The sequence below is a fragment of the Erpetoichthys calabaricus genome, chromosome 14 (assembly GCF_900747795.2).
Source record: "Erpetoichthys calabaricus chromosome 14, fErpCal1.3, whole genome shotgun sequence".
NCBI classification, from domain to species: domain Eukaryota; kingdom Metazoa; phylum Chordata; class Cladistia; order Polypteriformes; family Polypteridae; genus Erpetoichthys; species Erpetoichthys calabaricus.
Window position 1 is genome coordinate 25550564 of NC_041407.2, and position 27150 is coordinate 25577713.

Consider the following 27150-nt stretch of genomic DNA (forward strand, 5'->3'; position numbering starts at 1 on the left):
CTCGCTCTGAAGTGAATGAAGGAAACTTGGAATATAGCTCTCAGTGTTTGCTTAATACTAGGTTTTGATTAATTTAAATCTTTATTTGCTCCAAATAAATACATTAAAGAAGGAGTCCAATAATATGACATTTATATACAAGTTTCAGTAAAACAAAATTGCCAGACTAAAGAATAAAGAAAAATAACCTGTTCAATCAGAACCATAACTGATATGCCATATATCTATAAAAAAATAAAAATATGTAATCATGAATGGCGTTATCCCCCATCTCCCCACCCCCCAATCCTCACACTGAACAGAAAGCAGTAAAGTTTTTGGTTATTTAAAGCAACATTTTCAATTAAGGTATGTAATACATATTAAGATTCTTACAGTTGAGGAGAATTGGTCGACACTCTGACAATGTAGCATAGATAGTAATGGTCAGTATATCACTAGGTAAACTTACAGTGGTGTGAAAAACTATTTGCCCCCTTCCTGATTTCTTATTCTTTTGCATGTTTGTCACACAAAACACATTTAACCATTAGTCAAATATAACACAAGTAAACACAAAATGCAGTTTTTAAATGATGGTTTTTATTATTTAGGGAGAAAAAAAATCCAAACCTACATGGCCCTGTGTGAAAAAGTAATTGCCCCCTTGTTAAAAAATAGCCTAACTGTGGTGTATCACACCTGAGTTCAATTTCCGTAGCCACCCCCAGGCCTGATTACTGCCACACCTGTTTCAGTCAAGAAATCACGTAAATAGGAGCTGCCTGACACAGAGAAGTAGACCAAAAGCACCTCAAAAGCTAGACATCATGCCAAGATCCAAAGAAATTCAGGAACAAATGAGAACAGAAGTAATTGAGATCTATCAGTCTGGTAAAGGTTATAAAGCCATTTCTAAAGCTTTGGGACTCCAGCGAACCACAGTGAGAGCCATTATCCACAAATGGCAAAAACATGGAACAGTGGTGAACCTTCCCAGGAGTGGCCGGCCGACCAAAATTACCCCAAGAGCGCAGAGACGACTCATCCGAGAGGTCACAAAAGACCCCAGGACAACGTCTAAAGAACTGCAGGCCTCACTTGCCTCAATTAAGGTCAGTGTTCACGACTCCACCATAAGAAAGAGACTGGGCAAAAACGGCCTGCATGGCAGATTTCCAAGACGCAAACCACTGTTAAGCAAAAAGAACATTAGGGCTCGTCTCAATTTTGCTAAGAAACATCTCAATGATTGCCAAGACTTTTGGGAAAATACCTTGTGGACTGATGAGTCAAAAGTTGAACTTTTTGGAAGGCAAATGTCCCGTTACATCTGGCGTAAAAGGAACACAGCATTTCAGAAAAAGAACATCATACCAACAGTAAAATATGGTGGTGGTAGTGTGATGGTCTGGGGTTGTTTTGCTGCTTCAGGACCTGGAAGGCTTGCTGTGATAGATGGAACCATGAATTCTACTGTCTACCAAAAAATCCTGAAGGAGAATGTCCGGCCATCTGTTCGTCAACTCAAGCTGAAGCGATCTTGGGTGCTGCAACAGGACAATGACCCAAAACACACCAGCAAATCCACCTCTGAATGGCTGAAGAAAAACAAAATGAAGACTTTGGAGTGGCCTAGTCAAAGTCCTGACCTGAATCCAATTGAGATGCTATGGCATGACCTTAAAAAGGCGGTTCATGCTAGAAAACCCTCAAATAAAGCTGAATTACAACAATTTTGCAAAGATGAGTGGGCCAAAATTCCTCCAGAGCGCTGTAAAAGACTCATTGCAAGTTATCGCAAACGCTTGATTGCAGTTATTGCTGCTAAGGGTGGCCCAACCAGTTATTAGGTTCAGGGGGCAATTACTTTTTCACACAGGGCCATGTAGGTTTGGATTTTTTTTTCTCCCTAAATAATAAAAACCACCATTTACAAACTGCATTTTGTGTTTACTTGTGTTATATTTGACTAATGGTTAAATGTGTTTGATGATCAGAAACATTTTGTGTGACAAACATGCAAAAGAATAAGAAATCAGGAAGGGGGCAAATAGTTTTTCACACCACTGTAAGATCATCTGAAATAACTCCAAAGATTGCTCTACAAAGGGCGGCACGGTGGTGCAGTGGGTAGCGCTGCTGCCTCGCAGTTAGGAGACCCGGGTTCGCTTCCCGGGTCCTCCCTGCATGAAGTTTGCATGTTCTCCCCGTGTCTGCGTGGGTTTCCACCCACAGTTCAAAGACATGCAGGTTAGGTGCATTGGCGATTCTAAATTGTCCCTGCGGTGGGCTGGCGCCCTGCCCAGGGTTTGTTTCCTGCCTTGTGCCCTGTGTTGGCTGGGATTGGTTCCAGCAGACCCCCGTGACCCTGTAGTTAGGATATAGTGGGTTGGATAATGGATGGATGGATGGATTGCTCTACAAAGTTTTGCGATGATCTAACATCATACTGTACACTCAAATAAAAATTGCATTTGTCACATGCAGTTTTACACACTGTAGAATATGTAGTAACAGATAATAAAAAAAATATTTTCCCAGAATGACTTTTAAGTTTTGACAGTCCCTAAACATATGCCCAAGTGAGGCTAAAGCTACCTTGCATCCGTCTCAAGCAGGATCCAATCCCTGATAAGTTTTTGATAGTTTTAATTTGGAAAGATGGGTGCAGTGGATGATTTTCACATGGATTGCAGTGTTTTACACAACTTGAAGAACAATGAATGTTGCGAATTATCAGTTTCCACTCATTGTCGGAGATATTGATAGGTCTCCTTCCCAGCATTGATAAAGATGATGTAGAGCTGAGCTCTTTCACATTGTTTGATAAAGTCTGGGAATGCTGGCAATATTTTTCTCCTCACTAGCTAATTTGTTTTCCATTATGAGCATTGGAGGTGGATGAGGGAAGTGAAAGAAATTGTTTTCTACAAAGTTCCTAACTTATAGTTAGAAAAATGAGTGTATTGAAGGAATTCCACATTTACTACAAAGCTCATCAAAGATGCAAACATACTATCAGTCTATGAAGGTTCAGATGTCTAACGTCTTCCAAACGTTAAATGCTGTATAGTTGAGGGAGGGTGTGAATGCAAAATTATGATGTAATGGAACAACAGAGTGCAGTGTGTTTTCCTTGAAGTGATTTCTACATTGCCTTCATATTTTGAGCTAGTGAAGAGTGATCGGGTTGCTAGTATATTGGTGAAAACAATTAATGACCTGGGCAGGCAGAACGGACTTCCTACAAGATTGTCTTTCCAGAACCAACCAGGCCAGTACAACTTCAGCACCATTATGTCAAAGTGCAAATGTCTGCAACCCAGTAGCATAGTTGAAAGTCTGGTAATGCCATACCACCTTCTGCTTTTGATCTGTGTTATGCTGGGTTTTTTTTTTTTTTTAACATGTGGTCTTTTTTCTTTCCATACAGCTGATAATATAATCATGTTTTATTTTTTTTTTTGTTTTTTATTGTTAAGGATTTAATAATTATAGGAATACTCAAAATTTTGGGAAGATATTCATTTAAACTATATTATCAGGAATATCTGCTCCATCACCAGGGCAAACCCTGGACACACTGGAAGGTGTTTTGGAAGAGAGGTTGATTGCAAAATTGGATGTCATCATGAAAAATCCCATCCAATCCAGGAGGTGCTATCTTGGCACAGTCTCATTCCACCACGTTGTGCTAAGTAGCGCATCTGGGGGGCTTTTCTGCCCACTAATATCAGGCAATTCAATGTTTCTACTCAATGTACTCTTTTTTTATTTTATTTATTGATTAGTTGATTGACTGACTGCATTATATTTCCTGTTAGTCTGTATTCTTGTTTTTTTTATGTTTCTACAACTGTGTGTATTTGAATTTCCCAATAGAACTAATAAAGTTTATCTTATCTTATCCTATTAACTCTGCCTGAGAGGTGATGAGTTGACTATCTGTTGACATCCTGTCTAGTGCTTTTGGTAAAACTGCCAAATGTTAGTTTAAAAATATCTTTAAGCTTCTTTATAATTGTAACTCCCAAATACTTAAACTGTTATGATACAAAAGCCTTCTAAGATGCTATGACATGTAAACAAGCTCACTAGAAGCAGTGATGCCTGCACTCAGGCCTCGGGTCTTAAGGTGCTTATTTCTGGGCTGCAATATTTGGACCAAACCTGAATGTGTATGAATGTTAAGAAGATATCCCCCTTCTACTTTGTTAAATACTTTTTCTGAATTTACAGGTGCTCAAATTCTTGAGAGTACTTTCAACAAGTGGCAAACATTTTATGATATTACCTGCCATTAATGAATCACACTTGGTCTTCTAATATTAGTACAGGGAGCCATCTCTCATTCCATTTTGTAAGAACTTTGTCCAATACCTTGATATCATTATTTAGTATTGAAATTGGCCTGTGAGATTCACATTCCAAATGGTCTCTATTTTTCTTTGGGAAGACAGTGGTTGACGTTTGTTGTAGGGTATCTGGTAGAATATTGAGATCTTTTGCTTCTTCAGACCTAGCTAGCATTAACAGAGTAAGTTTAGGAGACGGCCTTTTGTGAAATTCTGCTGGGTAACCATCTGGACTTGTAGTTTTTCCACTTTGTGAGTGCACTTAGTACAGTGTTGTGAATTTCAGTAAAACTCAGTGGTTTTTTGAGTTCCTGTATAAGCAGCAAGAAAGGAATTAACATGACTTTCCACTTCATTACACTCTGACTTGTATAAAGATTTATCATATCCATTAAATATACAGTAGTAGAAATCTCTTTATGCTCACTGAAATTTGCTCCTTTTACCTTTCTAATCTTTAGCACTTTGTTTTTATGTATTTATTAACCTAAAATCTTCTTAGCCTTTTCTTTGTGCTCATAATAAGAGAGCTGGGACTTCAAGACTAGTTGCTTTGTGTCTTCTGTGTTCAAGAGATTACATTCTGTTTGCAGTTACAGCCTTTTTTTAATAATGTGTCATTAGGTGACACAATTCTGTTGTCCTGTTTAGTTTTCACTTTGTTTTTATGAAATAAGTGTTTTAATATGTCCCCTCGGGTATGCCTTTAGGTCCTCCCAAAGTGTTTCTGCTGATATCTTTGGATTAGCATTACTCTCTATGAAAAAATCAGCCTGAAAGTAATGAAATGAAATCGCCATCTCCTATTATTAAGGGGTCCGGTCACCGACTATATGTTGTATCAGTAGTGCCTAGTGATTTTAATTCTAAAATAAGCTGAATATGATCAGAATAACTGCATCATATTTGGAAGATGCAATAAAGGGCATAATATTGTTGACAAGGAATTGTGAATAACTATGATGTACTGTGGAAAAGAATAAACATTCCCACAAAAAAGGGTAGAGAAATCTCCATGAGTCCAAGAGTTTATGATTCTTCATGAAGTTTGATATTATTGTAGTAGTTTTAGATAATAACAGTCGCATTTGTTGTTGACCAATCTAAAATAGACTTTAGTGTGCAACTGAAGTTCCCTAGTTATTATGAGTTTGTTTATGCTCAGATTAGAAATTAAGTCTAAAACTCTACTAAATTCTTTATCATCTGAGTTTGGTGTATATGTTGACAAGACCTATTTTAGTTTAGTTTACTTTCCTCGTCACTATAATATAGCACCTTTCAGGATCTGCTATTGACTGAAGGTACAAAAGGGATTTCTCAGTTAATCAAAATTCCCACAGCTCATGGTTTTGTGTTACATTTGAAATGAAATACTTATCCAATTTGGTCTCTTTTTATTCGAAACTGGTCCCTAGTAGTTTGATGTGTTTGTTCAAGGAATACTATATTTGATTTCATGAAACTGAAAAATGAGGGCATTTTTTTCTCTCTTAAGCGCATGATTCAGACCTTTACCATTCCAACTTGCTATCTGTAATGAACAGTCCACATTCTGTGGCCTTTGTTCAGTAGGGTTTCATATTCTTATGTGGGAGCAAAAAATTCAATAACATTTTACAATTAGGAATGTCTAGGCACACCATTAGTTGTAGGCTTCTGCCAGCTGCACTGTGACTCTCGTAATAAGAGCACAGGAGGTAATGTAAGTGATGTATACAGCATGCTCTTTCTTTCATCATTCACCTAACCACCCCCCCCTCCAAATATTCCGTTCCCAAACAAGACTAAGATCCCCTTCAATCTTGACTCCCTGGCTGAGACAAAGACCAGACTCTTCACAATTCCAGTCCTCTGATATGCCAGGTGACATTGCTTTCTGAAAACAGAGTTTGCATAATAGCAGTGGTCGTAAACACTTATTAGAAGTAGATCTTATTGGTTGTTGTGAAAATGTCTAATAAAACAGTCAACAGACAGCAAAACTTCAGTGTGTTAATATTGTAAATTATATTTACATTATTATTAATGATAATAATATTATTAAATAATAATTCTGGTATTATCACTGTATTAATACTAATAATAGCATTGATCACTGTAGCTAGGCTAGTAAAACTAACAACAGTACAAAAGAAAATTATTATAAATTCCATACAATGGAAAGAAGGAGATAGAGAGAGTGTGTGTGTAAAAGGTACTGTACAGTATGATAGATAGCAGAGAAGAACAGCTAAATGTTGCATGAGCCAAAAAAAAAAAAAAAAGTCATACTGAGTTCTCACCAGTACTTCATGGTCAGCAGTACAGTAATCATGAGTGTTCGTTTAACAGTGGTGATTTTGTAAATGTGAAGTCCTTTTATTCCACACTATAAGGGCTCTTATCTTCAAGTAGGCCTGATATAATGCTATTTGTTTTGTTGAGCTTGTTATTCTCAGTATGGACAAATGTTTCCCCGTTGATTACACATATTGGTTCTCTGCCCACTCTTTGTACCAATTCCAATCTACCAGCATCCCTGTGAGGAGCACAGTTTTTTCCGGTTTAAAAAAATGTAACTTTTATGTGGCTACATCTTTAGAGTCAGTGTTGTTTGTTCTCCCACAGACCATTGCTGAGCTGGAAGGCCAAGTTCACCAGCTTCGGGAGGAGCTGATTCAAGAAAAGTCAAAACGCAAGCAACAGCTACGCGAATTAAGCCGACAACATGAGGAAGAAAGGCAAAAAATAGCCCAGGAGCATGAAGCTACCATTATGAAGTTGCGCTCAGAGTTAGAACGCACCAGGTTGGACTTGCAACAAACCCATGCCTTGGAAATTGAGCGTACGCTTGATGAGGTAAGAAGAATTCTATTAATGCCTAGCCTAACTAGCGGTTAATGGTCAGATTAATTAGGAGCACTGCATGACACTGACTGACGGGGAAGAGGTGGAAGAGTTACTTCCTGGGTCAAGCATGTAGGTCACATAAATTGCCCGTACTGATAAGAGGGGTGGCAGACGTTTCTGACCAGGTGTTTGTCAGCGGCTGCATCATGCAGGGCAGTGACAGCTGTTCTGTTCTGCTTGACTTATGCTGCCCTTGTGCTGTTCTGCTTCAATTGCTTTGGCCTCTCCCTGATCCCATTTTCAGACAAACGGCCTATGTTCCATTCTTCTTCTTACCTTGGCTTGACTTTTATCCCGTTTGGTAAATCCCAGTCCTTACTCTTCTTCATGTCTCTTTGCCTGACTGAGTCGGTTTGTTTCATCTCTGCCCCTGTTTGGTTTCACTTAGCACAGTCCATCCCCGGTCTGCTTCACTTGACCTGCTCGTCTAGTCTGGTTAGTTCCAGGTCCTGCTCAGTTTGATTTACCCTGTCCTGACTTCCCTGTGATTTTTCTTGCCCTTGACCTGACTCTTATCCTCTATCCATGCTCCATTTGACTTCCTAAACCTGACTCTGTTCTGCTTCACTTACCCTGCTCTGACTGTGATCATTTTGGGTTAATTCAATTCCATGCTCAGTTTGTCTTGCCCTGGCCTGACTCTTATCCTGCGTCTCATTTAGTTTGACTTTCTCAAAACTAATTTTGTTCTGCTTCACTTGGCACCTGGCGTAATTCTGATCTTGTTTCGTTTATTCCAGTCCCTGCTCAGTTTGACTTATCTTTGTCCAACTCTATTCTGCTTTACTTAAAGTGGGTAGTTATTCCTCAGCTTGCTCTTATTGACTTACGCTGGGCTATCTGTGATCCCACATCTGTTTTTGCTTGGACTACCAGGCTCTATCCACCACAACAGCACCTGAATGATGTCTCCACTCAGGAGAAGTTAATCATCTCCCTTGTTTGGGAAACATTTTCTGGATTACTAAACCATAATATATTGAAACCGTTCCACGTTTTCACAGATCAGCAAAGTGCCTGGTTTCTGCCAGAGGCCCACACTCATACATCTTCTGCGCTTTAGTTCTCATCACCTCTATAGTATGTCATTTAAACTGTGTGATCAAATACATACTGACTTGTGTTAACACCGGCTCCAGTGCTGTTGACAAAATAACCATTCCTGAAAGGTCTCGGCGTTGCTTTAAAGTAAAGGATTAGACTGGCCACATGGCTCTTTTCCAGTTATTAGCAGCTTCAAAGACTAGAATGTAATTTTAACCCTTGTCCATATTTTGGACAACCATCATTCCTTAATGGCCATTCACAGATGACTCAGACAGCCTCTTACCACTTTTGGATGCCTTTGAGTGGCTCACAGGTAAGGACTGAGTAGGAGTGCGCCTGTCGGTTTGAAGGTCTCATTCGCCTCCTTCGTCTGATTTGTGTGTTCTTCTGCCAGGAGCCTTTCTTCTTGTATTGACTTATTAATTTCTGTCAGCCGCCCGCTATTTTGTCATTTGAAGATAGTGTAAATCACATTAGTTTTTGTCATGGATTATGTAGAGCTGGAAATTTGGAGTGATGATCAAAGCCTGTTCACAATCGGCTCACGTAGAGGAGGGCTCTTTAACTTGTAGACGATCAAATTCAGAGGAAGCAATCTGCAGAGCTACTGCAGTGTCTCAGCTAAAGCCTAAACAAGCTCCAGAGAGTAGCATCCGTCCCTTGGCAACTTGCATGATTACAGCGGGCATGTTCCTAGCCCCCAGCTGGGCAACTCTGCCAGCATCAAGCTAGGGGCAGAAGAGATTATGTGACTAAAAGCTAAACCCAACCAATCAGCCTTAAAATTGGACTTTTTGCCACGTTTTGTGTCTTGAGTATGTGTCTTCCCTTTCCTCCCCCTAAGTTTCTTTTTTGTTGCAGTATTAATATTGTGACATTTACAGAGTACAGCAAAATTCTTTCTTGCATGTCCATCAAACATGCAACACATCTTCACTCTCGTTGAAATAAAGAACTTCATTGTAATCCATAGAGTATGCAAGTCCACTTATCCAATATACTCCTTACTCCCGGGTCCATGCTCCCATTATCTGAAACCTTGTGGAAAACTCCGGACTCTATTTACAACTGGTATGTCCATAAGAGATATTGATAAGAATGCAAATAAAAGCTGGTCAGGTTTGCAGATGCTTGTATAAGTAGCTAGAATGAGAGATCATCTAGGATCAGCTAACTCATTACAGATGGACCTGGGCAGACTTGTGGATAAATGTAAGTGTATTGCATGTAGGAATACACTATGGGAGATCAGAAACTTGAAAGTACTCTGTATATGAAGGACTTGGGAGTCATACAAGTTAGAGTGACTGCCGATTCTAAATTGGCCGCAGTATGAGTGAGTTTGTGGCTCAGTGTGCGCGTGCGTATGTGTGTGTGCACCACGAGATGGACTAGTCTGCCCTGTGCCCATAGATTAAATGTGGCCTGGCGTAGCTGCCTCAAAGATCCAGATTCCTTTATAACAATCCTGGCCAGGACACTTTTGACAATTCTCACTACCTCTGTATATTTTCTCCATGTTCTCCAAGTTATGTTTAACAATGACTGTAACTTCTATGAGCAAGTGTGGCCGTACTCAGCATTGCTCCTCAGTTGGTGTAGTTCTATGAAATGCTTCTGGGATATATGTGTAAGGGAAACGAAACGTTTGGATTGGATTTATCAAAGTAGTGTTAATGTTTATGATGCACCATCTATTGGACACATGGACAGATATTCATCCATCCATTTTCCAACCCGCTGAATCCGAACACAGGGTCACAGGGGTCTGCTGGAGCCAATCCCAGCCAACACAGGGCACAAGGCAGGAACCAATCCCGGGCAGGGTGCCAGCCCACCGCAGGACACACACAAACACACCCACACACCAAGCACACACTAGGGCCAATTTAGAATCGCCAATCCACCTAACCTGCATGTCTTTGGACTGTGGGAGGACACCGGAGCGCCCGGAGGAAACCCACGCAGACACGGGGAGAACATGCAAACTCCACGCAGGGAGGACCCGGGAAGCGAACCCAGGTCCCCAGGTCTCTCAACTGCGAGGCAGCAGCGCTACCCACTGCGCCACTGTGCTGCCTGGACAGATACTTATCTTTTTATTAAGTTGGATTATTGTCACATTTACATAATGCAGTGAATTGTTTACATGTATGGATGTTTGAAAATTGTAAAACATAAAATGTTGTCAAATATGAACGAACTGAAGCAGTGTTGTTATATTCTCCAGTACGATGTAAGGAAGTAATAAATTCATACAGAAAACCATTACTTGGACTTAGTATTGCTAGCGGAGGTTCTATACGCTACTTAATTTCTTACACTTGGCTTTTGGTTGTTGGCTCATTTTATTAGTTACATAAATAACAAAGTAGATTCTGTTGTGCGTTATTTCTCACCTAAGGTTAGATTTATACACGTTTAGGATTTGGTGGCAACCTGATTGTTAGTGATGTGCAGATATGTAAAACCATAGCATTGAAAGAGAGTCTGTTTTCTTTTTCATATCACAATATACAGATATCAATACACTGTATATCCCATATCTAAGGCGATGTTGATCCTGTGATAAACGATTACAGTTTCGTTGGCACTCTCTTTGGACCAACCTGCTTTTTAAGGTTAATTTCCAGGAGAGACCCGGAGGTTGGGAATTATATTATACTAATATTACAGTATGATTTAATAAACACTAGCAGAACCTGGGAGGGCATAGAGACTAAATGAGAACTGCAATCTTGAACTTAATAGCCTGTCATGGCTTGGTGAATAATAGGCTGTAGAAATGAGCAGGGCTATTTAATGCAATGCAATCTACTCTCAGGAGAGCAATATGTCTCGGTGACGCAATGAGTACTGCATTCCAGGATGTAGTAAAAGTTTATGGCACGGATTGTACTGTACTCTGGACCTCAGCTTTAAAATTGCATGTAACGGTTATTTTGTTTGTCTGAGTGGAACTGCGGCATTTGGCCTAAACAGAACTATTTCAAGGTTTCAGCCAAGTTGTACAATAGTCTATGCTTCAGTACATCACTATGGAAAATAACTATTGTACTGTATCTTGGCAGATAATTAAAGAATGAGTTTGATATTTTTCATTAAAGCATAAGTTTGGTATTTTTCAAATCAGTTATTTCTTCTGAAACATGGCATATATGCAATGGCCACACAAAACTGTGTTCTAAATTTAAATGTTTTCTGTAAATTTTTAAAAATGTCTTGTCCGCACTGGTGCTTTAAAATGGAGGCAATGGGGCATGAAGCTCCATTGGAAAATAAAAGCATAAAGTATACAGAATATGTCCAGTTTCCAAACCATGACAGTATTGATCCACAACTTGAGATGACATGCATAAGCTGTTTTACAATGTATGTGTAATTTTTGAACAGTATTTTGAGATTCTTCTGTGTGCACTACCTCAATGTTTTTCTTTTGTTGCAAGAACCTTTCACACTCCCAGGGCCTGGATTCCTCTCGAAACTCAAATCACAGTAAACCTTTCGTGCCATGTGGTTGGTTTGGTTTTGATTTGTTCCCGTATTCATGTGAGAACTCGCACAAGTGAATAGAAAACTTATCCTTGCCACGAGAACAATAGAATATGTGATAAAATGGTTACGTCCAGATCCCTTTTGTTGTCACTAACTTGCGTCGGAAACTCAGAAGGCATGTTTTATCGAAACTCAAAGAGGGCGTACTCGCTACGTTTTTAGCCTTTCATTTTCCGGTGGTGCTTTGTGCTCCATTACCTCCATTGTAAAGTGTCAGTGTGGGCAGAATATATTTTTTTAATTTATAGATATCGTTCAATTTTAGGATTGTAGACTTCATGTGGAAGATTTGATGCATGTATGCCATTTTTGCGTAGAAATTGTTTCAACTTGAACCATGCCAGACTTCTACACTCTAAATCTCTGAAAAACCTGATATAGTAATCCCTCCTCCATCGCGGGGGTTGCGTTCCAGAACCCCCCGCGAAAGGTGAAAATCCGTGAAGTAGAAATCATATGTTCATATGGTTCTTTTTATATATTTTAAGCCCTTATAAACTCTCCCACACTATTATAAACATTTCCCGCACAATTATACAGCATAAACCCTTTGTATTCTCTTAGATATTAGGTAAGATTCGTTGAAATTATGTATGTAAACAAAGTTTATATACAGTAAAACCTAAATATTATTTTAAAGATATCGAGCGTCTCCGATATCACATATGTTACAGCCATTACGACAGACAGGCCACCAGCAATAAATACGTACAATGCAAGAAAAATTGTATACAGTAAAATGTGTGTACAGTGACACTAAACTATGTACATGTAATAAGTACTGTACGTAGATAATTAATTATGGTTACTCACCAACAATGACACGACGACTTGTCTGATAACGATGAGTTTAATTTTACTGCACAACAAAGGAGAGCGTTACAGCTCTTCTAAAGGAGCCTCTTCAGGTGACTGTGTAGCACCACCGTTGTTCTTCTTCCATCACTCTTCAATCCAAATCCCTAAAGCAGATTCCATCCAGACTACCGCCTTATCCACGTCCACTTGCGCCCTGGTTAAAGGACACTGCGGCTGTAGATCTTATATGCTTTTCCTCCTTTTTAAATAAAAAGAATCGTGGACTCATGCCGTAATGGTGTCCTGCAGCGGTGTAGCTGTTCTCTTCCTTCAACATATCCAAAACTTTTACCTTTTCTGCAATCATTTGCATCTTCTGTTGGCGCTTGGACACGGCCCCTGAAGCAGTAGCAGGAGCACGTTAATGCTGAATGAGTGAGATGAAACTTCCTGGTTAATGCAGCACTCCGTCGCTGAGCCAATCAGCACACAGGAACTTTAACTGTGTGCTCTGATTAGGTAGCTTCTCAGTCATCCGCCAATAGCGTCCCTTGTATGAAATCAACTGGGCAGACCAACTAAGGAAGCATGTACCAGAAGTAAAAAGACCCATTGTCCGCAGAAACCCGCGAAGCAGCGAAAAATCCGCGTTATATATTTAGATATGCTTACATATAAAATCCGCAATAGAGTGAAGCCGCGAAAATCGAATCGCAATATAGCAAGGGATTACTGTAATGAAAAAGCATCACATTGTAGAGCTTGGTTGGTGTATGTGGTAAATAACAGTTATGCTCTAGAACTTAACAGGGGGGCAGCATGGTGCCGCCTTAGAACATGGAGACCGGGGTTCATGTCCTGTGACCTCCCTGCATGTACATGTGGGTATCCCCAGTGCTTTGATTGTCTCCCAAAGTCAAAAGACATGCAGGTTAGGTGAACAGGCATTGCTTAATTGGCCCAAATGTGTTAGGGTTGCAAAGTATTATGTGAAAGTGCAGGAAAAGTTCCTAAAAACTATTTTTAAAATGGTTCAGTACTATAAGGGTAATTTTCAAGCACCTTGCACTTAGTTGTTTATTAGCGTGATAGAAATTCTAGGATTTAATTTATGTGTTATACCTAATTTGCATCAGGCTTTTATATTTATACTACAGTAGCTGTCCCCCGCGGCTCCGCCCACACAGTAGTGAAACAGGACAAACTTTAAAAAAATCAATTAAAAAGAATGTAATAATTTGTATTGAGCATTTATATTGATAGTGTTCGTATCCGAGGGCCTCTTGATATGCAATATTTTTGGTTTTGCTGTCGGGCCTAGAATGTAGCTGTGATCTCTTTGCCAAAAATGTAAAAAGTTGGCAGGGTATCTTTGGCCAAATGGAAGGTAGGTACGCTCCCACGTCAAACGTTACCACTGCATCTGATTGTGTTCTGCTCTGACGGGAGAGCGTCCCCCGTGTAGGCAGAAGAGCACATCTCTGCCAATGAGCAGGTACCCTCTAAAGCACATGTAGCTCTGATCTCTCTCTCAAAAACATCAAACGTTACTCTTTAACAATCTCTAGATGATGATGTCTGCTGAACAAACAGAGGGAGGTATCTCTTATTTTCTTTGGTACAGTTTTTTTACAGATAGATAGATAGATAGATAGATACTTACTCACTTAGTCAATCAGTCAGTCAATCCCCAAGGGGAAATTCACATACTCCAGCAGCAGCATACTGATAAAAACAATATTAATTAAAGCGTGAGTTGTAAAGACGTGACATTAGAGATCTAATAAATGACTGTCATCTATTAATTATGCCCCCTAAGATTGGAAAGGCATAATACAGGGTCCCATAAAGTATGAATAACTTTGCTTTGTTTGGGAGATCCATTATAAGCCCTGTCTGTTGATCCTGGAATGCCACTTAGATTGGAATGACTTGGCGACCGAGTCCCTCATAGAATGCTGTACTTAAAATTGACTTGGATTTAATAATCCATAAAACCACTGTTACTTACTGTTGGCAACACTAAGAACAAAGTAATTTTGTTCTGTAGTCCCACATAGTAGGACTAAAATAACTGAGTTTTAGAGTCCCAGTAAAAGCACCTTACTGAAATTGGACTTAATGGTACTGATGTCCTGCGCAGTATACTTAAAATGACCTCCTGTTAGACACCAAGTAAAACCACTGTTACTTTGTAATGAAGTGCTATGTGTCTCTCTATTTATAAGGGCCCAACTAAGACTGGAATAACCTGGACTAGGATTTGACACAGATATCTAACGTGTGGCAGATCAAATTCAGTCCTTTAACTCGGTAGTGGGGCGCACTACAATGACGTGTGGCACCACGGAGACTGTACCAACCACACTAATGAGGCTTTGATGATTCCAACGAGACAGAAGTAAATCCATTTCAAGTCTCAATTCAAGCTATTGGCTCATGTCACTGGGACCACTCTTTAGGGGTCTCATTTGAGAGTGAAATTAAGCCAAAAAACTAGAAAATGCATACTGTACAAAAAATCAAATTTACAAAACCTTGAGTGCACACCTTTTGTACGCAATTTGCCTTTATAGATCACAATCCTCTTGTAAATGTGCATACGTGAATGCACCCTGAAATAACCATATATGGTTTACGCAGATGCAGTATATTTAACCATATATGGGGCATGCAGATCAACCTCATACATATGCAATCATGATGCTGCAGACCTTCATTGGCTGGTAGATCAGCTTCTCACCTGACACATCAAGAAGTTCTCATCTCTAAATCAGAGGCACACAAAGAACAATGCCAAAGCGTGGGTGTCACCAACAAACGCAAATAGATTTAATGGCAACATGTTACTGCTGCTGTGAATGTGGTGAGCCGCACCATGCCTAAAATAAACAAAAGGTCCGGTCTCAGGCAGTGAAGAGCATCCTGCCTCACCGGCAGAGTGTGTGTGTGCAACGTGAAGAGGAAAAAGCGCATCTACGCTCTCTCTGATTTTGACCTGTCCTTTGTATGTAGCTTTATGCCACAACAGTCCTGATTGTTCGTCAATTTCATCTTGGCATCGCAGATGACTTATACATTAATAGAACAAAACTGCTTAGGGTTAACAAAAGCAGCTTCATTCTCACTAGGCACCCTTATTGCGATGCGTAATATTACGTTAGATAAACCAGCCACTGGTGCAAGTTGAGTTTTTATGCTGACCTGTATACCCACAATGTAAGGAAACTGCATGTAGCGCCTTGTCAGCTTCCAGCACAACAGGGAGGAAGGAGCTGAAGCTTGGCTGAGATATTCCTAACTTATCGGCCAGATCCTTCAAATAGGTGCCTGTTGCCAGAAAGCCAACCTTTCTTAAAACCTGCATACGCACAAGTGTGGCCCAATTTCTAACTCCAGGGCCTACTCAGCGTATAGTTCAAAAAGAGTGTCTCTGTGACGCCTAAATTGGTTCATAATTCAGCCATCATCATGGACGTCAAAAAGACCCTAAAAGTTTATCTTCGTATATGACCATTTGCATACTCTTCATATAGCGTTAATCAAGTCAAGCCATTAAGCTATGAACAGGCTGTAGGGCATGAGACTTAGAGCTTTTTGTCCGCAGGGAGTGAATCACATCTTTTTTTTTTTTTATTGCACTGTGGTTTCTGATCCTGAAAAGTGACAACAGGTAGCTGATTTAAAACTGACAAAAAAAAAAAAAAACCAAAGTAGATTGTTCAGTGCAAATATGCAGCATTGGCCCTCTTAAAAGTGAACTAAAGTACAGCCTGTGCGTCATGTTCATCACTCTTTGAGGTTTAAAGCTTGTCACGGCAGCGCACATTATAATAACTTCTTGGTGATATGAATTATTATACTCCTGAGTCGTCACGTCGCTGATTTGGCTGCATTTTTCTACTTGATCAAGGGTGGTGTTATTTCCCAGTTTTTCTAAAATGGTGCGCAAGGATGGATCAGTGTTGCCGTAAATATACATACTGTATATACTCACATATAAGTCAGGTCTTAAAACCCAAAAAATTGATCATAAAATCAGACCCCAACTTATACGGCCATTCAAAAATGCGACCCTTACATTTTTTTTTTTTTTTTTTAGATCTTCTTGCCTCCTCCAATCTCACATCAGTTTCTCAGACGCATCGAATTTTGTTGCAGCAGCGTAGTTACCAGTTTCTTTCGCCACTTCAACGACTTGTAATTTAAACCAGCTTCAGATTTTCTTCTGATTAAACGCTCCATTGTAGATGAGGGATGCTCTTACGATAAAGGTGTATGAGGGTGTGAGATACAAAAAACACAAAACCGTGCAAATGTTGCTTCGGAATAGTTTGGCTGTTACCATGTGGTCACGTAGGTATGATAGAAAGAGAGAGAGGGGTGAAGAGCGCACGCTGATACAGCGCATTCCCACACCCTCATAGAAGAAAAAGGCCGTGTGCTCCATGGTTACTCTCTCAGGTGGGTGTTAGCATATCATAATCTCTTGGACCAATAGTGCGAGTTTTCCACATTCGACTTATATGACCGTCATTATATAATACCAGAAATTATACGATAAAATCATGTCCCAACTTCTCCGCGGGAGAACTTAAACGTGAGTATATATGGTAAGTTCTCCTGTCAGGTTTTCTTATATTAATCCCAACTTCTGTGTGGAAAGTTGTGTTCGCATGTTTTGGGCCCCTCTATGTGCATACAAAAGCTTTGTAAATCTGACTCCCTTTAGATGTGTAGGAAGTGTTCGATTGTTTGCAGTAATTGCTGACTGTTTTTGATCTTTTACCTTTTTACCCATGACACTTAACTTGCTATTAACTCTTCCGGAGGAGTCTGCTTCTAACAGTCCGTAGATTTAGCAATTTCCTTATTGTCCAGTTGCACTTGTCCTCATCTAGATAGCGGGTTTTTGTCCAGAGTTTAGCTTTGCACTCTGTTTGGTGGGTCATATGTACTTGTATAGGATTACCAGTAATGTCTGCTGGCTAATATTTCTTGTTTTGCCCTCTACAGGCCAACAACAGGATAAAAGAAATCGAGAGAGAGAGTGGCCAGAAGTTGGTGAGGTCATCAGAAGTAAGCACCATTTTCAGCTGCATGAAATTCCACTTTCGCTGTAATCCCGTCTAACTTAATGTCATCTGTCAGTGGCTCCGCTCATTACTGGGAGCTGTGTGTGCCAACACCTTCAGTAGAACTATAGTGATGCTTATAGAAGACCAGCAGGATGAAGAAACAAAGTAGCAGTAAATAGAAAACAATCTCTCTATATTTGTACGTCTTGTCTTTCTGCAGACTATTGCTGAGCTCCAAACAGCACTGGCCAGTGCCCTCGAGGACCTGTCTCGTCAGCAGATGTCTGCCGAGCAGCGGTTTCATGAAGTCAGAAAACAGTTTGATGCTGAGAAGAAGCAGTTACAAAGAGAGCATGAGAAGAAAAGTAAGGTAGGTAACTGTGCAGCCCATACCCACCCTCGCAGTGCTCTTTTATATATGGGTAGTGCCCTAAGCTGGTCGTGGCTCCTTGATGCGTGACATTTTAATCTGTTTGCTCGGGACTTCGTCTTATTTCCATACAGGTCGATATCTTTTATGGGTCATCTCTCTTGTCATTCCACTGTTGAGGACATGGGCAGACTTGATAGATGATGCCAGGCTGCCCATCGGCATGTGTTCAGCAGCCTCTTGCCCTCTGAGTTTGTGATGAGGATAAAGAGGTCAGGCAGCTGTTCTGTGTGACACATGATAGCCAAGTATCACACATCAGCCATGAGCTGCAGGTGGGCATGGCTGCCCTGGGCACCTGAAGGCATTCCTTTCTTTTCCCCCATGTCATGAACTGAAGGAGTTAATAGCCATTTGTCAGTGTGTGCACAGAACAGAGCAGATATTTAGGTGCGGGGAAGAATGCTGTTTTGTGTTTGAATGTGAGTGGCCCCGTTAGGCCCTGAAGCTGTTTGCTAGCTGTGAGCTTCAAAGCTGCAGGGTAGCCATCAAAGGCACAGATTCCTCTCGTTCCACAGGCAGAAGGAGCTGAGGCTGGCCTTTGTTTCAGGTTTTTTTTTTTTTTTTTTTTTCTTTTTTTTTAATACTCTGTTGTTCAGTCGACTTTTAGGATGGAATGAGGCAGCCAGGCCGTCATAAGTCTGGTGATTGTATTCTATATGGCCTTTGGAATTGAAATGCAAAACAAGTAAGGCCAAAGATGTAGAGAGAAGCAAGTACAGCTCCCACTCACTCCCGGCACTGGTCAGCGTTAAGGCTGAGAAGAAAGTGGGGAGGCCCTTTAGCTTGTTCAGATAGCTGCCTGCGAATGGCGTCATGCTTCATTGTTCTCCATAAACTAAGCTTATGAAATAATTTGGTTGATATCCATGATTTGGAAGGACACATACATTTTTGCCCATTACCACCAGTTTGAATTCTCTTCATCAGACATTATCTTTTCATATTTCAATTGAGACGTGGCCATGTCCTTGACTTTGATCTACTAAAGTTTAGGAACGAGCTCGTGTTGAGGTTGGCTGTGCGTGAACTAAGCGATATACAAAATGAATCCTCCAGACAGTGCTTGGGCCTTTGAAACATCAGTTTTGTGTTGCCTTCCATTGAGGAGTCATTTACAGCTTTCACTCGTCAGCTTTCCAAGTGCTGTCATGCCCAAAGCGAAGCCGATGTCACATTACATGACCTGTAGTCGTGGGGTATGTCAGATTTGCCAACCGCAGTCGCTGATCTCATTGCTGGCCCATGTTCATCTAAATAGTTGAAAATCACTGCTCATGTCCATATTACCGATCTCCCAGCGCAGTCGTGCTCCCCCCTTTTTGTGTCTGCCAGTAACACACCGCCTGACAGATCCGACGCTGTACAAAGGGTCAACAGCTGCGTCAAGCTCAGCGGCAATCTTGTCCCTTTTTCCATTTTGTCACGAGACATCAGACAGACAAGCCTCTCTTCTGTCTGTGAGATCCAAAGCCGCCTTGCTGCCTGACGGAATTGGTGTTGTACGCAGGGTTAACAGGTACGGTGAGCAACTTTTGCCTCAGTCTTTTTCCATTTTGTTTTAGTAAAACACAAGACATCAGAAAAACAAGCTTCTGTTCTGTTTCTGAGGTCCAAAGCCCCCATACAGTGCATCCGGAAAGTATTCACAGCGCATCACTTTTTCCACATTTTGTTATGTTACAGCCTTATTCCAAAATGGATTCAATTCATTTTTTTCCCTCAGAATTCTACACACAATACCCCATAATGACAACATGAAAAAAGTTTACTTGAGGTTTTTACAAATTTATTAAAAATAAAAAAATTGAGAAAGCACATGTACATAAGTATTCACAGCCTTTGCCGTGAAGCTCAATATTGAGTTCAGGTCCATCCTGTTTCCCCTGATCATCCTTGAGATGTTTCTGCAGCTTAATTGGAGTCCACCTGTGGTAAATTCAGTTGACTGGACATGATTTGGAAAGGCACACACCTGTCTATATAAGGTCCCACAGTTGACAGTTCATGTCACAGCACAAACCAAGCATGAAGTCAAAGGAATTGTCTGTAGACCTCCGAGACAGGATTGTCTTGAGGCCCAAATCTGGGAAAGGTTACAGAAAAATTTCTGCTGCTTTGAAGGTCCCAATGAGCACGGTGGCCTCCATCATCCGTAAGTGGAAGAAGTTCGAAACCACCAGGAGTCTTCCTAGAGCTGGCCAGCCATCTAAACTGAGCGATCGGGGGAGAAGGACCTTAGTCAGGGAGGTGACCAAGAACCTGATGGTCACTCTGTCAGAGCTCCAGAAGTCCTCTGTGGAGAGAGGAGAACCTTCCAGAAGGACAACCATCTCTGCAGCAATCCACCAATCAGGCCTGTATGGTAGAGTGGCCAGATGGAAGCCACTCCTTAGTAAAAGGCACATGGCAGCCCACCTGGAGTTTGCAAAAAGGCACCTGAAGGACTCTCAGACCATGAGAAAGAAGATTCTCTGGTCTGATGAGACAAAGATTGAACTCTTTGGTGTGAATGCCAGGCGTCACGTTTGGAGGAAACCAGGCACCATCCCTACAGTGAAGCATGGTGGTGGCAGCATCATGCTGTGGGGATGTTTTTCAGCAGCAGGGACTGGGAGACTAGTCAGGATAAAGGGAAAGATGACTGCAGCAATGTACAGAGACATCCTGGATGAAAACCTGCTCCAGAGCGCTCTTGATCTCAGACTGGGGCGACGGTTCATCTTTCAGCAGGACAACAACCCTAAGCACACTGCCAAGATATCAAAGGAGTGGCTTCAGGACAGCTCTGTGAATGTCCTTGAGTGGCCCAGCCAGAGCCCAGACTTGAATTCGATTGAACATCTCTGGAGAGATCTTAAAATGGCTGTGCACCGACGCTTCCCATCCAACCTGATGGAGCTTGAGAGGTGCTGCAAAGAGGAATGGGCGAAACTGGCCAAGGATAGGTGTGCCAAGCTTGTGGCATCATATTCAAAAAGACTTGAGCCTGTAATTGCTGCCAAAGGTGCATCGACAAAGTATTGAGCAAAGGCTGTGAATACTTATGTACATGGGATTTCTCAGTTTTTTTATTTTTAATAAATTAGCAAAAACCTCAAGTAAACTTTTTTCACATTGTCATTGTAAAAAAATGAATTTAATCCATTTTGGAATAAGGCTGTAACATAACAAAATGGGGAAAAAGTGATGCGCTGTGAATACTTTCTGGATGCACTGTATTTCTTATTCCGTATTTGCATTCTATGCATTCTACTTGCAGATGGATATTCTCATTGGTTGTCATCTCTCATGCATACAGACCCCACCAGGATGACTAAAGACAAAATTAAACCTGTTTGACTTTATCAGAGCGAGTCACTGTCATTGGGCATGTCACATTAGTGTATTAGTCTCACAGGAACCAACTGCTGCTAAGATTATGTACACCACCGGTCAACAGTTTTAGGGAACTTCCGTTTTTTTTAAGTGTAATCAATTGAAATGCAATGAAAGATGTGAAAAGGTAAGCAGTAAACTGGCAGAGGTTTAAATTCAAAGTTTAGAAAAAAGGAAAGTTCAAAATATTACAAATGAGCCTTCTTCAGGGAACAACTAATGGGTTACAACCTACTGATGTTCTGTAGCAATTTAAGTCAATGAAGCCTTGCAAGTTGAAGCAAACAATTTGTACAAGTGTCCCAATGTCTGTTGATTACTTAAAACCCTCCGTCTGTCTTAAAGCAGAGTTGGAACAGACTGTTACTACACCTTCTGAAGTCCTACTTGGTCAAAATAGCAGTCACAATGGCAAGAAAATGTCAATAAACAAACAAAATGAGACAGAGCATCATTACCCCTAGAAGTGTAGGCCTTTCATTTAGAGAAATTGCAAAACAAAAATCGGTGTCAGTGAGTCCAGTGGTGTCCTGCACAATCCAAAGGCAACTGCAAACTGGAAGAAACTCTGATAGGAGGAGATCTGGCAGACCCAAAGTCACAAGCCAATCAGAAGATAAGTTTCTGAGGGTCACCAGCTTGCATGATAGGCACCTCACAGCACAACAGCTTCAAGCACAGCTTAACAGTGCAGGTCGACAAAAGCAAGTCTCGGCTTCTACTGTGATGAAGAGACTTTATGCTGCAGGTTTGACAGGGCCAGTGGCAGGAAGAAAGCCATTCCTTAAATGGCAAAATAGGGCCTTGAAATATCAGTTGTGGAAGAAAGTCTTATGGACCAGTGAATCAAAATTTGAAATCTTCAGTTCATCAGGCAGGGTGTTTGTATGTCGTCCAGTTGGTGAAAATGTGTGACACCAACTGTCAAACATGGAGGAGGAAGTGTCATGTTCTGGGGTCCTTTTGGTGGAGGCAGAGTTGATGACTTGCATGGAGTGACTGGCATTCTGGATCAAAAGGGTTAGCACAGTTTGCCTGTTATATCAGCAAAAGGTGGCTACTTTGATGAATCAAAAATCTAAATATAATTTTGTGCACTCAATGATTCCTTATTTTTTGTACTTGCCATTGTTTATTTGTTGCACACCTTAATTTCATGAAAAAAATCTGAGGTGTTCTAATACTTTTGTCCGGTAGTGTAAATGACTGCAAATCACTGGAAAAGTCGCCTGATGTCGCTTTAAGAAAGCCTCAGTGGAAGTGACCTGTGAGTGAGTCGCACCTCGAGGGTCACTAGCGAACAGCGGTATGATACTCTGACACACTAGAATCCGAGGTCGCTGGCAAACCGTGAAGTAATGCCTTGGTGTCATTACCGGACAGAAAGACAAGTGGGCTCAGGGGTCACCAGTGCACAGTGTCATTTTCCACACAGGGTTCATTTCTTGGAGAGTAACGAGTCCCCCCGGGTACTCCATGCAGAATCTTCTGGTCAGAGACTCCGTGTAGTTTGTGAATCCACTAAAAGGATGCTCCTCGCCCGTTCCCCTCTCAAGAACAAGCACTTATTGTCAGCTTGCACTACTGGTTAGAGCTGGCGCTCGTGTAGGAGGGCCCAGTGAGGCCCTGGAAGCCAAGTTAACTGCTGGATATTTTTACTTTCAGTTACTGAAGCAACAGACAGCGGCTCAGTCTAAAGATAACTTTGCCTGTGGCAAGGACTGCTTACAAGGATCAAGTTGAGCTTTTCTGATAACACTTCACATTCCAGAAACACAAACTGCTTCTGTTTCTTTCGCTTTGATCCTTTGTTTTATGTTTCTTTCCTTGCCATAAATTAATTTTCCATCAAACAGAAAAAAATGTTATTGTGATGCTTGTAGACAAGACGTTGCCATTGAGAGAGATTGCAAATAAATTTTTGTTTAACTGGGTCGTTATCACGTCCTTGATCTGTCTGCATATAGCATTCTGCACGCAGGACACTCCACTGCTCTTCCTGTGCCATTTTGCCCTTGAGCAGAATACTCTTGGAAACGTTAAATTGATTAATTTATCTTCTCTTCGTTTATGCCCAAAGTGCAGTGGCACTAACAAGATAATCGCTGGACCCGTATTCTCATATTTTTATATAAGCAGCCCACACTACACCAGCGCAGCTTCTGTGAATCTGACCGGGACTGCGGGTTTAAACAAACAAAAAAGGTGAAAGTTATGTTTTAGGACACAAGTGTCCATGCACTTCATCAGTACAGTGATCCGCAGCCTATCACGGAAGTTACGTTCCAGACCCATCAGCAATAGGTGAAAATCCGCGATATAGAAAGACCATATAAATAAATATTTTTTATAGTTTAAGCCTTAAAATACCCCTCCCACACGCTTTAAACACATGTAAACTTGTAATGGCGAGCGACATCCACGTAACGCTTTCCTTCCTGAAGCATATCTAGGAGTTTTACCTTCTCCTAAATGGTCAAGATCTTCATCTGGCGCTTAAGGTCACTACTACCCGAAGGCTTAGAAGATGCAGGACACTTGGGAGCCATCGTAGGGCTTTAAAACAAAAATAAAAGTTCACAAAAAGTTTGCTCACAACAATCGGATAACAAAATAGGTACACGATACGCAGAGAGCTGAGATACACGGGGACCCACGCTCGCTGTTCTTGCGAGATTACACCACATTAGCAGCAGCCAATCAGAGCCCAAGAGAATGAAAATCCCGCTCTGATTGGTTGAGTCTCCTCTTTCAGCCAATAACGGGCCTTGTAAGAATTCATCTGGGTACCATAACACGAGTCTCTTTGTCTACCGTAGTGACTGCTGACAACCGTATGCTTTGTTATGAATTGACAGCAAAGTACACTACAGGTAGGATGTACTTCTTGAATTTTTCCACGATACAGTAGGGGATCACTGTAACACTTTTCATTGTATAGGAATTCACCTTGGCTGGACATACAATGGCATCTGAGCTCAACTCTCTGTCCTTTTTTCATAGTTTTGTCTGAATGTGATTTTTCTCACCTTTTACGTTAAGGCTGCATTTGATCACCATCTTGTTGGCCTTCATATTGACAACCACTCCTGACCTCCACTCGATGCCTTTTTCATTTGTTTCCCTTCTTCCTGTTCCGACTTGTGTTTCATATCGACTGTGTCACGTTTGGGTGTGAGCTATAAAGTGACCTTCTTCTTATTTACAGTGGCATCTGAGTTCACATCTCGGCCGTTTCTGGTGTCTGAATGTGACTTTCACACCTTCTCCACTAGCCTTTCATATTCACAGCTGTGACTAATCTCTCCTCTGCACCTTTTCATATTTTCCCTTTCCTGTTCTGTTTTGCCATTGAAGGAGCCAGTGGTGACGCTAGGATCTTCCATGTAAATCTAAGTGTCCCAGCCCCGTGTCTCCTGCTGTATTAAGTCTGTCATGGAGATGTCTGCAGCTACACCTGTGGTCACCACTGCAATGGACTGTGATTAATGCCATCTCTTATCTGTAGACCTCAGACAGTTTATCACCAGGAGTTCAAGGCAAGCACAGAAGTGGGTTCAAAAGTTTATTCTTCTATTAACTCAGAACAGAATAACTTAATCTAAACTAGGAGCCTAATGTGCCAAAAGCCGAAGTGGATATGACCGTAACAATACAACCTGGATGGACAGCAGCCCCTCTTACAAGGAGTCTAAGCTGCGGTGTGGCTGAATATCAGGTGGCTTCTTTCATTCTTGTGTTGTGCTTCTCAACTGATGCGTCTTTAGTCACTTCCCCACCGCAGGAACTGGAGACTTTTCAGAAGTTGAGAACCTTTTGAAACATTTCCACGGGAACTCGGTCCATTTGTAGTTCATGGTGCTTTTCTTTATCTTCTACTCCAGAGTATATATACTTTTCGTTCAGCCAGGAACTTTCATGGGTTGGGCTCGGGCAATGCAGTCAACCAATAAGCACAATCCAAGAACCGGCTCCATCTTATAAATCTGTTCGTAGATTGGACTGTGGAGAGTTTATCGCTGAAGATGGAGCATCACAATCCACACCACATCACTCTTCATAACCACCTCCCTGGTGCACCGTGCCATGCACCACACAGAAGCAATAATCTCCCCCACAAAGTCACAATCACTTCGAAACAATAAGGTGGGAGTGTCCTCTGTGAACTTCCGATCGTGCCTCACTTTGCACCGCATCACTCTTCATAGCCGCCCTTTTGGTGCAACACGCCGCATCAAACCAATAATGTCTCCTGTGAAGTCGCCACCGCTTCAAAGCAATATGGTTCAGGGGGTCCCCTGTGAAATCTGATCACGCCACACTTTGCACTGCATCATTCTTAATATCTTCCTCCCTGATGTAGCCATGCCATACACTGCATCAAAGCAGTAACTGTCGGTAGGGGGGAGTATCCCCTGAACGTACCTCACTTTGCACCACATAGCTATTCTTTGCACATATTTTGGATAAAGGTTTCAGTTCCTTTCGTGCAGTGGGAATGCAAAACACAGAAGTGGCCCAAGGCCTACATCGTACAGGAGCTCATTGGTTCTTGCAGTGGGAAAACACCTTTTGATCCGGCGTGGTCTCTGGATAGATATTAACGAAAGCAAAGAGAGACGGGCAACTGTTAGTATGCCCTATGTTTATGCCAGCTTTGTTCTTCCTTACTGTATCCCTTGGACCAATGGGGTGTTGTCATTTAGGGTTCATCTCCCATTTCATGCTCCTGCCATATACCTCTTGGCCAATCCAAGATTGGTTTATTATACCTGTGGCTGTGGAGTAGGGAAAGATGTTTCTTTTCACCTTGTAGTACCCGACTTGTGATTAATTTGTCAACATAGAAAACCCCAAGTTACTTTTTTAGCAAGCAGGTCAGAGGCAGTGAGGTTGATGGTAGGCCTTGACATTCATCCACGTGTTGACTCCAATTAACCTAACTGGTTATCAGAAGCTAACTGTCTAATTGCCTAAATGCTTGACATCATTTTCTGGAATTTTCCAAGCTGTTTAAAGGCACAGTTAACAAAGTGTATGTAAACTTGTGACCCACTGCAATTGTGATATAGTCAAGAAAAAGTGAATTACTTTTGCCCTGCACAAAGTAGATGCCTTAAATGATGTGCGGAATTTATAGTTTGTTAGCATGGGGGGCTTACAAAATAAGTTTTAAAGAATTCACCCTAAGTGTATCGAAAGTTGTAAAACTTACAGTGCAAAGTTTTTTCCTTTTAAACCTTGAAGTTTTTCACTAGCACATAGTTTATCACTCGAAAAATGCCATTAACATAACCTATTAAGTATGAAAGCAAGCAATTGTTTAAAGTGCATCCCCCTACCAAATCCTTTGCATTGTCTGATTTTGTCACGTTTGAGTTTGAACTGTAACGCGCTCCTCTTCTCATTCATATCTGGAACTGAGCGCGACTCTTGGCTTTTCCATTTCCCTGATCACTACTCTGACTTTTTTTTCCAGTTTTTACTTTACTATCCATAGTTTCTTTCTGGATTTGTAATTGTATTGTAATAGACTCCTCTTCTTATCCACAGCTCTGTCTGAGCTTTACTTGGTGCTCTTTCAGTTTGCCATTTGTTGTAACATGGACTCAAGGTTATGCTCACTGTCTTCTCT

The 27150-nt window shown here is 41.2% G+C and overlaps 1 protein-coding gene across 1 annotated transcript in view; it reads left to right on the forward strand.

Annotated features, from left to right (window-relative positions):
- The window catches only part of cep112 (centrosomal protein 112), a 243439-nt gene that overhangs the window by 164953 nt on the left and 51336 nt on the right, over positions 1–27150 (forward strand). The window contains exons 21-23 of the mRNA XM_028819151.2: positions 6948–7178; positions 17646–17708; positions 17928–18077. Of these exons, the coding sequence (XP_028674984.2) occupies positions 6948–7178; positions 17646–17708; positions 17928–18077 (444 nt within the window). The remainder of the gene's footprint in view (positions 1–6947; positions 7179–17645; positions 17709–17927; positions 18078–27150) is intronic.